This window comes from Oryx dammah, unplaced genomic scaffold, assembly GCF_014754425.2.
Source record: "Oryx dammah isolate SB20612 unplaced genomic scaffold, SCBI_Odam_1.1 HiC_scaffold_28, whole genome shotgun sequence".
Taxonomy (NCBI): domain Eukaryota; kingdom Metazoa; phylum Chordata; class Mammalia; order Artiodactyla; family Bovidae; genus Oryx; species Oryx dammah.
In genome coordinates this window covers 14,849,654-14,864,038 of record NW_024070212.1, presented here as the reverse complement: position 1 = coordinate 14,864,038, position 14,385 = coordinate 14,849,654, and the positions used below count along the sequence as shown (strand labels likewise).

The 14,385-nt window shown below is 58.0% G+C and overlaps 2 protein-coding genes across 2 annotated transcripts in view; both read right to left on the bottom strand.

Annotated features, from left to right (window-relative positions):
* The window catches only part of MUC1 (mucin 1, cell surface associated), a 4,620-nt gene extending 2,662 nt beyond the window's left edge, over window positions 1-1,958 (bottom strand). The window contains 2 exon segments of the mRNA XM_040230385.1: window positions 1-460; window positions 940-1,958. The exon segment at window positions 1-460 is cut by the window's left edge and continues 1 nt beyond it. Of these exon segments, the coding sequence (XP_040086319.1) occupies window positions 1-460; window positions 940-1,000 (521 nt within the window). The 5' untranslated portion in view covers window positions 1,001-1,958.
* Window positions 1,959-3,410: 1,452 nt separating this feature from the next.
* THBS3 (thrombospondin 3) lies at window positions 3,411-13,599 on the bottom strand. The gene is made up of 23 exons (XM_040230338.1): window positions 13,443-13,599; window positions 12,237-12,443; window positions 11,337-11,593; window positions 11,129-11,231; window positions 10,286-10,312; window positions 10,001-10,083; window positions 9,864-9,915; window positions 9,583-9,731; window positions 9,083-9,223; window positions 8,765-8,842; window positions 8,239-8,391; window positions 7,920-8,030; window positions 7,720-7,827; window positions 7,284-7,443; window positions 6,832-6,950; window positions 6,643-6,695; window positions 6,165-6,358; window positions 5,823-6,001; window positions 5,665-5,713; window positions 5,289-5,485; window positions 4,870-5,042; window positions 3,798-3,937; window positions 3,411-3,709 (listed from the first exon to the last, which is right to left on the bottom strand). The coding sequence occupies exons 1-23, from the start codon at window positions 13,519-13,521 to the stop codon at window positions 3,651-3,653; spliced, it is 2,871 nt and encodes a 956-aa protein (XP_040086272.1). The 5' UTR covers window positions 13,522-13,599; the 3' UTR covers window positions 3,411-3,650.
* Between the last annotated feature and the right edge of the window lie 786 nt (window positions 13,600-14,385).

The window sequence follows — 14,385 nt, the reverse complement described above, 5'->3', positions numbered from 1 at the left end:
GCCGGGCTTGGGGCAGGGCCGCCGGTCGGAGCCGAGGCGCCGTCGGGCCCTGGAGAGGCAGCCGGGCTTGGGGCAGGCCCGCCGGTCGGAGCCGAGGCGCCGTCGGGCCCTGGAGAGGCAGCCGGGCTTGGGGCAGGGCCGCCGGTCGGAGCCGAGGCGCCGTCGGGCCCTGGAGAGGCAGCCGGGCTTGGGGCAGGGCCGCCGGTCGGAGCCGAGGCGCCGTCGGGGCCTGGAGAGGCAGCCGGGCTTGGGGCAGGGCCGCCGGTTGGAGATGAGGCGCCATCGCGGCCTGGAGAGGTAGTCGGGGTTGGAGCAGGGCTGCTGGCTGTGGGTAAGGTGGTGGTTGTACTCCAAGAAATTTCTTTAGTGGGACTGGACGTTGGGCTGTTTTGTGTACTGGAAACTTGTATAGTACTGCTGGGGCTTATGGAGACAGATGTCAGTGCAGTGCCATTGGCAGCTGTAAGAAATTGGGGTTACAGAGTATGGTTGGGGGAAATTTCAGCATAAAGAGAAAATACATTCTCTGGCATCTGGGGAAGTAATGCCAGGAGGATTTGGGGAGTGGGCCCCTGAGTCAGCTCTCTTTCTCCTTTCTGGCTGGCAACCTCCGCCTCTTTTCCCATATCTGTCTGCTCCTGGACTGTGGGCTTTCCCACTCCTAAGATTTTCCTCTCCTGATTCCACCCCCAACCCCTCCAGACTTCTCTTCAGGACACTCGCCTGCTCCTGGCACCCACTGTCCTCCAGGTGTGTGTGTGGGTCTCTCCTCGGGTTTCCCTTAGCCTCACTCCTTTATTCTTTCTTCTGGCAGAAACTAGGCCACCCCTGTCTGCAACTTCTGCCTCTTGGATGCCATCTCCCAGGAAGCAAAACCCACAGAAAGTTGGGAAGACCACAGGAGCAGGGCAGCCCCCTCCCCCTCCTTGCGCCCCTCACCTGTAAGCACTTGGAACAGCAGCAGCAGGGAGAGGAAAGGGGCCTGGATGTCCAGTGTCATGGTGGTGGCGAAGCGGTGGGGAGGGGACAGAACAAACTCAGGCCGGAGCTGCCCACGAGGTGGAGCGGACACAGGCGCCTGCTGCTTTATACCGGTCCCCCGCCTGCCCTAGGCTCAGCCAGAGCAGGTGACAGGTGACAAAGCTCCACCCCCTCCCCCTTTCCCTACCTCCAACCTCTTCCTCCTCCTCCCCAACCATTTCTGGCCCCTCAAATAAGGTATGTGGGCTTCAATCACTCAACTCCCTGACAATCTGTTTGTTTTCTAACTGGCCTCCCCTCTTCCACCAGCCACTCCCTGGCTCCAGAAGGTGGTGGAGGAAGTCTGGAACCTGACCTGGGTCCCCATGGTCCTATTTTAGCCCCAGGACAACAGCCTTGGTGAGAAGAGTAACCGAGAAATTGGACTAGGTCAAAGTCCTAGCCCAGGGCCGGCATTGTGGGTCCTCCACACCGTTGTCCAATTCTCACTGGGTCGCTTGGAGTCCCACTCTGGGGGCTGAGAAAGGAGGGGAAGGCTCGACAATGAGTAAACTCGGTGCTAGTTTTGGACCCCTTCCCCCCACTACTTCCCGGATAGCCCCACCCTTCTAACCTCTCCCTGTCCAGTTCTATACACGGTTCTACCCCGAAACCCACAGTCCCCGCCCCTGCCGGACTTTCCAGCAGCCCAAGTTCCTTCCTTGACTTTCTCTCGAGAAGGGGGCGGGGGAAGAAATTTCCACTTAGCGAAGTACGAAACTCCACCAAACCCTAGGGTCTTTCCTTTCCCCGAATCCACCAGGTAGCGGAGGCTCGCTGGCCGGACTCTCTCGCCCTCTAGCGGTCACCGAGAGCTTCACCCGGCCTGCCCGAGAGGGCTGAGCGGCTACCCCGGTCAGGGGAGAGGAGGTTGGGTGGCACTGCCTAACTGGGGGCAGAGAGAGACTGGAGAGAGCAGGCCCTAGCCAGGACGGGCAGTGGCTTGGACAGAGAAGGGGAGGAACACACTGTATCATCGATGGAGGGGTTGGGGGTTTTAGGAGGGGGCTCAGACCTGTCGCGGCGCTGTCTGGAGGAAATGGCGCTAAGTGGGTGGGGTCCTGAGTTATGTGGAAGGGGCACCCAGGTATTTGGGCGAGGACATCGGAATGTGGGAGGCGGAATGGGGCAGATTAGTTACGCATTTAGGAAACAGAATAGGTGGGGCGACAGATGGTATTTAGGGGCACGAAACTATCCTTCGGAGAGCAGACTGGCTTTTGGGCCAGGTATGCACAAGGCGGTGGGGTGGTGCAAAACAGTATCTGAGGGTGCGTGATTTGGGAAGACCAAGTTATATTTTGAAGGGCAGACACACGTGGGACCGAGGAGTGTTTGGGGCCACAGCGGCGCACATGGAGTTTATCGGGCCCCATTCGGAGGTCCTGGATTGCAGTCTAGACCGACAGAAGCAATTACGTCCGCATTAGGAAACAATTGTTAGTCCCAAAGAACACAGATTGCGAAATGAACTTTAAGAACACTTCGGTGCGGCGTGATTAGAGTGAAGCCGGAGGAGCAGGACCGCAGCTCTCAGGCCCGCGCGGCTCCGCCGATTTGGCGCGGCTTTGTGCCGCGGCAGGACCCGGGGGCGGGCTTGGGGCTGGGGGCGTTACGTCATCGCGCCGGGGAGCTGGCAGAAGAGGCGGGGAAGCCCCCCCCGCCCCGCCCCCGCAGGCTAGAGAAAGCGTGAGTATCTAGGTGGGCGGCCCCAAAACTTCAACCCCGGGCGTTGCCAGGCAATAGCCATTCAGTTCGGTTGCTGGGACACGCGTCACCATGGCGACGGCTCCGCGCCTAGCAGTCTGAGTATTTAAAGAGCAAGCGCGCGCAACGCCCGGGCGTCGGAAAGCGGCCTTCCGGGATATCGCGGTCTCCCCTTCTCCCTTTTTCCCTCCCCTTACCACCCCCTTCACCCTCTTCCGGGCGCCAAGTCTCTCTGGCCTCCAAGGTGAACCCAGCTCCCAAGCGCGTCCTGGGTTCTCTGGCTGGTCCGGCTTCCAGCGGTGGAGAGCGGGATTCCGGGCCCCGGGCGGGCGGGAGGGACGGGACGCGGTGCAGTGTTGTTCTTTCCCCCGCCAATATTGCACTCGTCCCGGCCTCCGGCCCCCTCGGCCCCCCGGCCTCCCCCTCACCCCGAACGGGGCAGCCCCAGCCCTCCTGGCTGTCGATCCCGGCTGCTCTTAGACTGGAGTGTCGTCGCTGCCACCGTGAGTAAGTGGGGATGGGAGGACTTTAGCCATCCTCCGACCAGCACCCCATCCTTCACCTACCCCCGTCCTCCATCTAGTCCCCGTCCACACCTTCTTCTCCAAACTAGATCTCTAACTTACATTCTACTAGTCCTCTCCCTGCCCCGGAAAATCCCTAAAATAAGTAACTGCACTGGCTTAGAAAAGAACTGAAACTTTATGGCAATGTGCTGTTATCTTTCCTGGGGTTAGTGCCTGAGAAATACCCCCTTGAAAACTTCTCATCTCCTGAACAGTGGGGTCACCACCCCTCTGGGGCTGAACTCGTGGGTTCAGAGGAGGGTCGATGTTTAGCTGAGGGGCTGTAAATTAGACTCCAGGATGGACCCCAAGGCCCGCGGGTCTAAAATCAGGATTCTGAATCCAGTGGCCACCTCTTCACACTCTTCCCTGAAGCAGCTGCCTCCGGAATGGCTCAAAGTCCTCGGGCACTGTGTCTGAGAAAGGAGATACGATTAAAGTCAGAAGAGGTGACTCTCCCGTGAGGGCACAAGAGGTCAGGCTGTTCTCCGTCTAGAGCCTCACCATTGCATCGATACTGGAGATTGGACCAAATGATGTTTTCTTGGGAGAAGCAGAATACACCAAGACGCCCCCCTCGCATGGATGTGTCAATGATCACCCCAGAATCGGCCACTAGCTGGGGACCCTCATAAAGCTTCACCCTGTCCGGGATAGGAGTGTCCATTGGTGCTAGGTGCCAGTGGGCACTGTACCACCATGACCCAGCCCTGTTCATCCCCAACCCCCCTAGGGCTCACCGGGCCTGAGAGAGAAGGGAGGTGGGGAAAAGGGAGGAAGGAAAGGGGGGAAGGAGGGGTGCTTTTCTCAGGCCTGGGGCCCCTGGCTCTTTGTCCAGCCCCCTTTGCATCTCAAAGCACCAGCCACATTCCGAGCGAGGATTGGGTTGCCATGACGATGAGTACAATGGGCTGGGGGGTGAAGTCACCCGCTTCCCAGGCTCTAGTCCACCCCCACCATCCCCTGCCCTGGCGCCCCGCAGCCCCAGGCACCTTAAAGGGGAAACCAACCCAAGTCCCTGCACTCTGGGCTCTGGGCCATTTCCCCTCCCTTCCCTGTCATCCCCACCAACTAGGAAACGCAAAGTTGTGGACCAGAGCTGAACTGAGAGGCCTCAGCCTGGCTACTAAGAGATGCAGTGCAGAGTCTGGGCTTCCGTTGGCTCTTCTGTAAATGATGATCCCTTCCAGTCAGACTCTGATGAGGCAGGTTCTGGGCTGGACCAGTGACGAGGTGGATTGATGTGCCTCTCCACAGACTAGCCTGGGCTTTGGAGGCTCCCAGATACACCCTCATTTTACAGAGAGGGAAATGGAGCATGGCAAAAGAAGGACTTGCCTAACATTGTTTATAGGTCTTCAGCAGCACCAGAGCCCAGGCTGCCTGATATTAAGAAGCAAGCAGGGCCAGGGCAGCTAGTCTGGTGAGAGGGGAGGTAGAGAGAAGTGGTTCCAGTCCAGGCCCATGGCACCACAGCAGTGAGTAGAGGGGAAGTCACTGGTGAATCCCAGCTGGAGAGGAAGGAAAGGCTGGGTGGGCCTGGGGTCTCTTGGGAGGGCTCAGCCCCTCCCCTCACCGAATATAGCCAACTTGAGGCCGGTGCAGCAGCTGCCAGCGGTAGGAGGTCTTGTCACGCCAGCCCACATTTCGTGGATCAGTCCACAGCAGTCGTACCTGATCAGGAGTATTGCCTGTATGCCACAAAGCGTTCCTGAGGTGCTCACCTGGGCCAGACACTGATGTAACTGCCTACGGGGCATCAGCAAAGATAGTGGGTCAACCATAGTACCAGAGTAAGGGAAGACAACAGGTTGGTAAGTGCAGGTTTTGGAACAGGGAGTCAGGAGAATGTTCTGGAGCCCCAGGGAGCCCACCTCCAGGCCAGATGTCTGGGTAAAAGGCTTCCCCCTGCTCAGGCGGTGGGGGAGGCCCCAGGGTTGGTGGGGAGGCCTTGGGAAGGGGCCCTGGACTAGGGAGTCTGGGCAGCTGTGGGACCTTGAGCTGCAGCCCCGGCTGGGCCACAGCCCGGAAAGGCGTGGCCTGCCAGTAGGTCTGCTCTGTTTGCTTCCACATGACCACGTAGAAGCGGCCGCTGTCCTGATAGCTGAAGAGAAAGCCTGCGTAGTCGTCATCGGTCACAGTGTTCACATGGAAGGTGCCTTCAAAGTCCACACCGTTGAAGGCTGTATATCCTGGGGGTGGGTGGGAGGGGAGGTGGGATCAGGGGCAGGGGTAGCAAAGCTGCTAACTCCCATTGTGGGGTGGGGGTGGGGTGGGATGCCCAGTGGGAAGGCAGTGGCCCATCCTCTGCCTGTAGGACCCCTCCATTTGGAAATTATTGAAATTGCTGAATTGGGTGCCCCTTACATACCAACTGCCAGGCCGGGGTCACTGTTCATGGTCTGAACAATTTCCATGCCCTGGTGGTGTGCAGTAAAGACAAAAGCCCTGGTTCCAGTACGCTGCCCTCCCTAGGCTCTGCCTACTAGTCAGGCCTGACAGCACCCACCCAGCTCACTGCCCTAGTACCTGGTTGAGCACGACCCAGTTGGGGTCAATCTGAGCATCACCCTCAGGATCCAGGACCACGGTCTGATAGGCACGAAAATCCGTGAGGGTTACCTCTGCACTTTCAGGACACACATCCAGGGGGTCGGCCACTGCATCATTGTCAAAGTCATCCTCACACACGTCACCGACGCCATTGCCTGGGCAGGATGAAGCCAGGTGCTCAGGGAGGCCCTGGCCACTGCCATAGCTGACACCACCACCTCAGGCCTCGAGGTGGTGACCTCTCTCCCCAGCAAGGCTTGCCACCTCTCCCTGAACAAACCCCACAACAGTCCAGTCCTCTGGCGATGCCAGCCTTACCATCTGAGTCCTTCTGATTGGGATTGGGTACCAGGCGACAGTTATCAGGGCCAGGAGGCACGTAATCCGGAACACCGTCATTGTCATCGTCCCCATCACACTCGTCTCCTAGTCCGTCGTTGTCTGAGTCCAGCTGGGAGCTGTTGGGCAGCTGTGGGCAGTTGTCCTTGGTGTCCTGATGTCCATCCCCATCACTGTCCAGAAGAACAGGCACCAAATAAAGGCTTTTAAAGGTACCGCATCCTTCCCCACTCTTCTGCTTAGGAATCTCTCTGGGGTATACCCTCCATTCGGCCAGAACCCTTGCAGTCAGCCAGATGAGGTGGAGGTTCAGCAGTAGGAATGGGAAGTAGACTATGGGTATCGCCTCCTGCTCAACAGTAGTGGAGAGTTAAAGTTGGACCCTAGAGGGGATTGAGAACATGCTAGAGGAAAGCAAGGTTTCCCCTAAATTTCCATCTCTTGGCCCAAACCCTACCTGTCTTCATTGGTGTCACAGGCATCTCCCACTAGGTCACTGTCTGCATCTGTCTGAGAGAGAGGGACCTGCTCTCACCATCTCCTTTGGAGAATTCTAAAAAGGGTGACCTGACCGCTTCCCGTCCAAAGGGCTGGGCTTCATCCACCAGTCACCCACCCCTTCCTTGCCCTCTCCATTCCCCTGTACCTGGGTGGGATTGCTCATTTCAGGGCAGCTATCACAAGCATCTCCCACCCCATCCTCATCCCTGTCTGTCTGCAGGGGGTTGGGGACTTTAGGGCAGTTGTCCAGTCCATTGGGGATGCCTGGAAATATAATGGGGGTCACACAGGGTTACCACTAGAACACAGTCACACTCTTGTCTTCTAGGTTGGTGAAAGTCCTGGGCTTTGTCTCCCATCCAGAGGACAGCGGGTCAGGAAATCTGCTTGGAGCTTGTCTCATCCTTTTGCCCACTCCTGGCCTAACCCCACACCCTCCTTCACATGCCCACTGACATCTGCCACAGGTAACCTCTCACCCAGTCTGACTTCCCCCAAGCATCACCCTTCCAGAATTCTCAGCCTGCCCGCTTCACTGCTACCCTATCTGGACTCCTCACGGGGTTCCCAGCCACGCCCCCAGCCCCAGGCCTGCACCGTCGCCATCTACGTCGTTGTCACAGGCATCCCCTTCCCCGTTGCCATCTGTGTCTTTCTGGTCATTGTTGGGAACGTTGGGGCAGTTGTCACAGGCATCACCAAATGAATCTGTATCTGAGTTTTGCTGGTCCTTGTTGGGGAACAGCCGGCAGTTGTCCTGGGGTGGGAGGCAGAGAGTCAGGCCACCTTGCCCCGTCCTTGTCCCTGCACCCTGTCTACGGTCCCACTCCTGTGATGGTCCACTGCTGTGGCACAATCCCACCCACCCAACTTCCCATGTCATCCACGTCATTCTGGGTACCAGGCTTATGCCTCCCTAATGTGGAGCTCTGGGGCCCTTCCTTGGGAGCTGCCAGTGGCCAAGGGGGACGGGGTTATGGGATAAGGCAACAGTTGCCGAGGAGCTGGAAGGGGCAGGACGTCTAGGCGCCACCTCAACGTTCTTGATGCCGTCCCCGTCGGCATCATCGTCGCACTGGTCCCCCACGCCATCGTTATCAGCGTCTTCCTGTCCAGAGTTGGGTGTCAGAAGGCAGTTGTCCTAAAGGTCAAGGAGAGGAAATGGCTGGGTGAGCCCCGTTCTGCGCCAGCCTGGGGTGCCCCGCCCACCCGCCCGCTCGCCTGCCCCCGCACCTGCTTGCAGTGTTTGTGGTTGTCCATGCAGGGCAGTGCCTGGTCCGGGTAGCCATCGATGTCCGTGTCGGGCCCACACACATTGCCATTCCCAGCCCAGCCCACGTTACACTGGGGCGACACAAAGGGTGGGGGTTAGTGGTCTGGGCTGGCTCCCCACACCCCACCTTCTTCGGGCTCTATTCTTACCAACCAGTTTCAGGGCCAAGGCCCACCTCCCGTTCCCGCGCAAGCCCCCATACCAGTCCCTAGATGTGGGCCTTAGCCCGACCCCTTTCTCCAGATCCCCTGTTTCTTCTGAACCCTAGGCCTGGCTCACCGAGCAGGACACTGCACCGTTGCGTTCAAAGAGACAGTGAGCGTGGGCGTGGCAAGGGCTGTGGGCCGGGCTGTGGCAGGTCCGGGCTGGGAAGCAGCCCTGGCTCTGGTTACCCACAAAGCCCAAGCGACATGGACCACACTTGAACGAGCCCTAGGAGGAGGGAGCGAGGCAGTGTCTCAGGAAGGAGGGTCCGCCCACCACGAGCAACATTATCCCCGTCCCTCGAGGCGCGTAGGAGGGACCCTCACAGATGACAGGCCCGGTCTATCACTTATCTCCTTTAGTTCTCCTGTCAACCTTTCAAGGAGAGTAAGAGCCCCATTTTTCAAGGGAGGACGCTGAAACTCAGTAAAGGTAAATAACTTGCTAAAGGCTAGTAAGAGGCAGAATCAGAATTCCAAAGCAGTCCGCGTGGAACACCTACCATGCATAACGTCCTGGGTAGAAAAGGAGGAGGGGAGCAGGAAATCTGAGGAGGGGTCGCACTGCCCCACCACCCATGCATGCAGAGTGCTCAGCTCACCACGGTATTGGTGCAGATGGAGTTTGGGTCACAGCCACCATTGTTACCGTCACTGCATTCATCAACATCGTTGCAGACCTGAAGGAGCAGACTTGGGGTAGAACCAGACTTTCTCTGGGTCTCCTCAGGTAGAGAAGAGAGCACTTGTATGGCATTATCTGTGAACGCAGACATGAAGCCCAGACCCCAAACCAAGGCAAAGCTGGCAGGTAAGCCAGGAGCCTCATCCCGTTTATCCCAAGGGCTCAACATCCAACCCTGAAGCGCTCATCCCTGCAAGGCCCAGATCTCTTGTCCACGTACTCTGCCCACCCTGACCTGTTTGCTGGCCCGGGCGTAGTCAATGCCCACACCAGACACCCGTGTGCCTTTGTAGCCTCGGGGACAGGCCTCACAGTGGAAGCCAGGCATGGTGTTGATGCAGCTGGAGCCCGGGAAACAAGGGTCCGCGTGAGCACACTGGGGATCAGACGAGAAAGAAGGGGTCAGATTCCTGCCTGTGGTCCCAGGACCACTGCTCCTGGCCCCCGTTTGCGGGCCTCCCCTCGCCCAACTTCGCTGTTCTCTGACCCCACCCTGGCCTCCTGTGGGTTTCCCCTGGCTGGCCCTCTCACAATGCCCCTGCTCAGCTCCCGGCTCCTTCCCTGCATGACCTTGTATCTTTGTCCCAGGCCTGGCTCCTTCCCTTCTCACCTGTCTATTTTGGTCTCCAACCCCAGGTTCCTGTGCTTCTGACCAACATTCACCCCACCTTCCTGGGCCTCTGATAACTCCCTCACCCCAGCTTTCTATGCTCTTCCAGAAAGGGCCCTCTTTACCTCATTGATGTCTGTGCAGTGGGTGCCATTGCCCTTCAGGCCAGGAGGGCAGGGCCCACAGCGGTAGCCGGGGTACTCATACACTTCCATGCAGTCCACGCCTCGGAAGCAGGGGTTGGGGCTGCAGTGAGAACGCTGTTCGTGGAAGCCTGGGGGGTGGGTTTGGACACAGTCAAAGCCACCCAGAGGTCACCATTTTGTTCACCAGAAGTGGAGGCTAAAGCCTGGAGGTGGGGAGCACACTGACGCCGTGTGGAGCCCTCCCCTACTCTCCCACTCACCGCACACCTGGCACTCCATGATGGTGTTCCGGATCAGGGACATTTCTTTCACCTGGTGGACACGATGGGGAGGAGTCAGCTCTTGGCCCCTGCCACCCTGCCCAGAGTCAGCACCACCCTTCACCAGCCCAATAAACCTGGTCTCGGATGTCATCCCGCAGCTCCACCAGGATCTGGTTGAAGAGGGTGAGCTGGGTGACCAAGGCCTTGGTCTGCTCCCCTGTCAGGGTCCAGGGTGCAGAGAGGCTCAGAACTGGGGCACCAGCCCTGACCCCTCTCTGGGTAATAAGCCGGGTGCTGCCACTGTTGCCCACCCCCCACCTTTAAACCCCACCCCATTCCTGGCTGAAGAGGACTTCATTTCCGGCTGCTATATCTCCTCCCCACCCTCATGCCCCTTCATCTTGGCACGGCCTACTCACCTAGGATGGAGTGGAGTGCATTGGTCACTAGAGAGGACAAGAAAACACAGAGGGTGGAGATGTGAGGAGGGGCCTGGCTGGTTGAGGAGAAGGAAGGAGAAAAGGGCTGCTGCCTTGAAATAAAGATGTAGTATGAATGGCAGGAGGGCAGTGGTGATGGGCCAGCCCCACCAGCTCCTTCCACTGGATGAGGGTCCCCCTAAGGGAGCTGCCTCACAGTCAAGGCCCAGATCCTCCTGTTCCCAGGCATGGTTGTGGCAGAAGGGATCCAAGTGAGAGGTGACCCGGTGCAGGGCCAGGGCCCCAGTACATTCCATTTCCTCCCTCTCGAGCTTCTACCACAAGAGCTCTTTGAAAGATCTGGGAGAAGTGGACATTTTATTTAAGAACCTCTGAATATTCTTGTCAGAGAGACCAGGCAGATGAGAAATGCTTAGGGAAACTGCTGGTAGGTGACAGATGCCAGTGGGAACTAAAACAGTCCCTTAGCTCAGTCATCCGAGAAAGACCCAGCCACTACCTTCCTTGCCTCCACTAAAAGGTCTTCAGAGTTATACTTTTTTTTTTTTTTTAATCCTTCTATTTTTCTGGCCATGCTGATAGGCAGGATGACCTTAACGGAGATTTTGTTGAGCCGTGCCTCCTGGGAATGTATTATTTGGAGATCACAGAGTCAGAGGTGAAGAGGATTTGGGGTAACAGAGTCAAGAAGCCCCAGGAATAGATGGGGAATAGGTGAGCCAAAAAAACTGGTGTTAAAGGGAAGAGAGGTCAAGAGGATGGAAAGTATCAAAGATGGCAGGACTGGGGCCCAGGATGCCCGCGCACAGAAACATGTGTTACCTGCATTGTGGATGGACTCATCTCCCTGGAATGGACACTCACTCAGGGCTCCAACCCGGGCCATGGACCCGCCCAGAATCATTTTCATGGATTCCACGAAGCCCTGTGGGGGGAGAGAAACATTGTCATGGAGAAGGACCTACCAACTCCCCCTCCCACCGGTGCAAACCGTTGACCGACACTCAGAGGGTCTTCCTTTTCTGCTCACCTGCATCCTCAAATAAGCCTTCTGTCCAGTCCTAATCTCCAGCCCACTGACCTCTGCTGGAGGAATGGGGGCCAGTGCCGGCAGTCCAGCATGCTGGTCGCCCAGTTTGCAGTCCACATAGAGCTGCAGGGCAGGGCTGGGTTTGGACGGACCTCGGAGTCGCAGGAGAGCCGTGTGTGTGCGCCCGTCAGCCAGGCCTGCTTGCTGGAGGTTCACTGCATGCACTTTGCCATCCTCCCGCTGGTACCGCACCAGCACTGCCCGGAAGGGGAGGTCAGTATGCGCACTGTCCCCATCCCCTGTCTCCCAGCTGAGCCTTGGATCAGTTCTTCTGAATACCACATCTCTAGGGCTGTCAGTGCTCACTCAGCTATGTATCTCTCAATACCTTGCACATAACAGGTACACGAAAAATGTTTTTCAAATTGATTCAAAGACTAGGACTTTCTTAGTCTTCAGTGTCATCGGATCACTCTGTCCTCTATCCTTCAGTGTTATCAGATCGACCTATCTATCCATTACCACTCTATCATGCCATCTGATTACATGAGGCCACTCTATCCCCTGCTAGGATGGCAACTGGTTTCGTACCCCCTGAACTGTTCCAGGGATCTAAGAGACCTCTATACCATTGCTGGGGCACAGAGACAAGCCTCCCCTCCCCCTAGTCATATCCCACATCCAACTCCCCACATCCACAGATGCCTCACCCCATTTCTTGGGTGCCTGGCCTCCTGAGGCACCTCCTAAGCACCAGGTACCCCTGGTGCCTGGACATAGCCTGATGGGTCCTCAGTCCCCAGTGGAGCCCAAGGAGAATTAAGAGGGCTCTGAGAATGGGGATGAGGAAGAGTGCTCAAAGGGGTCACCACTGCAGGAAAGGAGATGCCCACCAGTCACCTTTGTTGATCTTGCCGACGACAGAGGCCTCCAGCCATCGTGTGTTGTCCTGGCGCGAGTAGAGGCCAAAGAGGACACCACCCTGCTTGGGGGGCAGGCGGAAGGTGGACAAGAGATAGATGTCCCCAGTGGTGAGCAGGGCCGTCCGGATCTTCTCCACCACAGCTATCATCTGCCGGGACTCGCCCACTGTCAGCAGGTCGATCACTGGCCAAGCAAGGATGATCAAGGTCAGACCCCTGTTAAACGCTGAGGCCTGCCCTCTCCTCTGAGCCTTCAGGGGTGGGGCATCCGTTATCCCCACCCCATAGTGTTCACTGTCCCTTGAAACCCAACCCTTGTTGCTATCAGAGGACAAGGCATTGGGCCTCCCTTACTGCCACTCTGGGAACCAGCAGGCCTGAGGCTCACTTGAAAATACAGAAACAGAACCCCACGAACTTGAGATGCTCCCACCAGGTGGCGCAAAGGAGTCACTGCTGATTTCCAGCAGGAGAAGCACCTGGTGCCCACAGCACAGAAATGGGAAGGCAGTTTCTCTTTGCACCGCTGGGTTTGGCTCATCCCACACTCTAGTGCCCCTCCTCCCATCCTGGGGGTTCAGCGCACTCGGCCTAGATGAGAACAGCTGCCCACTGAAGGCTGTGACCCTCCTACTGTCTGGCTTTCTCCCACAGGAACGTAGGACCCAGCTCCTTAGCCTCCTGTGTCCTGGCCAATCTGTGGTTTCCCTTCCAGCCAGTAAAGAATCTGTGCCTGTGTCATCTGCTCCAACTACCTCTCCCACACCCACAGGCCCATCCCACCACCAGACCTCCAGGGGAGCCCAGACCTCTTGCTCCCCACCCCCATCCTGTTCTTAGGCAGCCAGGAACCCAGGGGTGGAAGAAGCCCACCTTTGAGCTGCTCTCCCAGACCCTGGGGTGCCTGGGGATGCTCAGACACCAACCCAGCCAGGCAACCCTAGCTAGCATCCAGCCCCTGAGTCCTCTGCCCTGGCCTCATGCTGACCCTGGCCAGCTCCCACTCATCCACCACCTTCCAGTGTCAACTCCTCCCCCGCAGGGCCATAATTTCATCAACTCTTCCCTCCGATTCAATTTCAGAACTCTCCCCTCTCCTTTGGCCCACATGTTCCCAGCTAGTCGGCTGGGGGCAAATGGGGAGGAGGCAGAGAAGGGGCTAAGAGGGTTGGTACAGGCTTACCCTGCAGGTCCTGACTGGCAGATGCGAAAGTGCAAAGGAGGAGAAGAGCCAGGGCCCCCCGAAGTTCCTGTGTCTCCATGCCGCTCAGCCGGCTCACTACCCCTGGCAGGCAGGCGGCTGGGAGGGGAAAAGGCTAGGCGGAGAGCAGGAGCGGGGGGCGGAGGGACTGGAAGGGGGAGTTGAAGGGGGGGGCCCGGCAGGCGGTGAGGGGGGGCTGAAACAAAGAGCTGCCAATCACCCTGGAGACATCCCCAGCCCCGGGAACCAGGGACACTGGGGAAGAGTCCTGGAGGCCTCCTAACCTCCTGCCTCTCCTTAATGGTGCTTTCCCCCAGGTGCCTCCCTTTCTTCGCATCTCCAGGCATCTCGCTGTTGGGGGCTGCTACTGAATGCTACTGTTTTCTGGAAGCCACAGTTGGAGAAGGCAGGAACCCTTGGCAGGGGTAGTGCCAGACAGTGGGCATTATTCCACAGCTGGCATGAGAGAATTCCAAGGGAGTGGACGAAACTAGCTTGCTATAGTGCCCAGGGGATGTCCGTATGGAATGAAGTTTGCTGCTCGGATAGAGCAAGTGCTCTTCATCAGGAGGGGGGGGGGGGGTGGGGGTCCCATGACTTGTGCTTGTGCCTCCATTTTCCCCTCCTAGGAAAACTTGGAATCTGGAAGTGTCCGGTGGGAACTGGAGGGAGAGCCTAAAACAGTGGTCAGTGAGGCTGGAGTGAAGAAATCAGGAAAGAGGAAAGGGACCCGAAGGACAGGAGTAGGCCAGAGGACTGGCCAGGGACTGGGGGCTAGACTGGGAACACTGGGGGGTACTGGCGGACAGGCCGTGACCCGGATGAGGCGGAGGGGCGCCTCAGTTCCCGTTACCAAGGCAACAGCCCGCGAGCCCCACCTCCCCTCCCCCCACACACACAGGCCCCAGCCCAGCCTCGCTCCGGC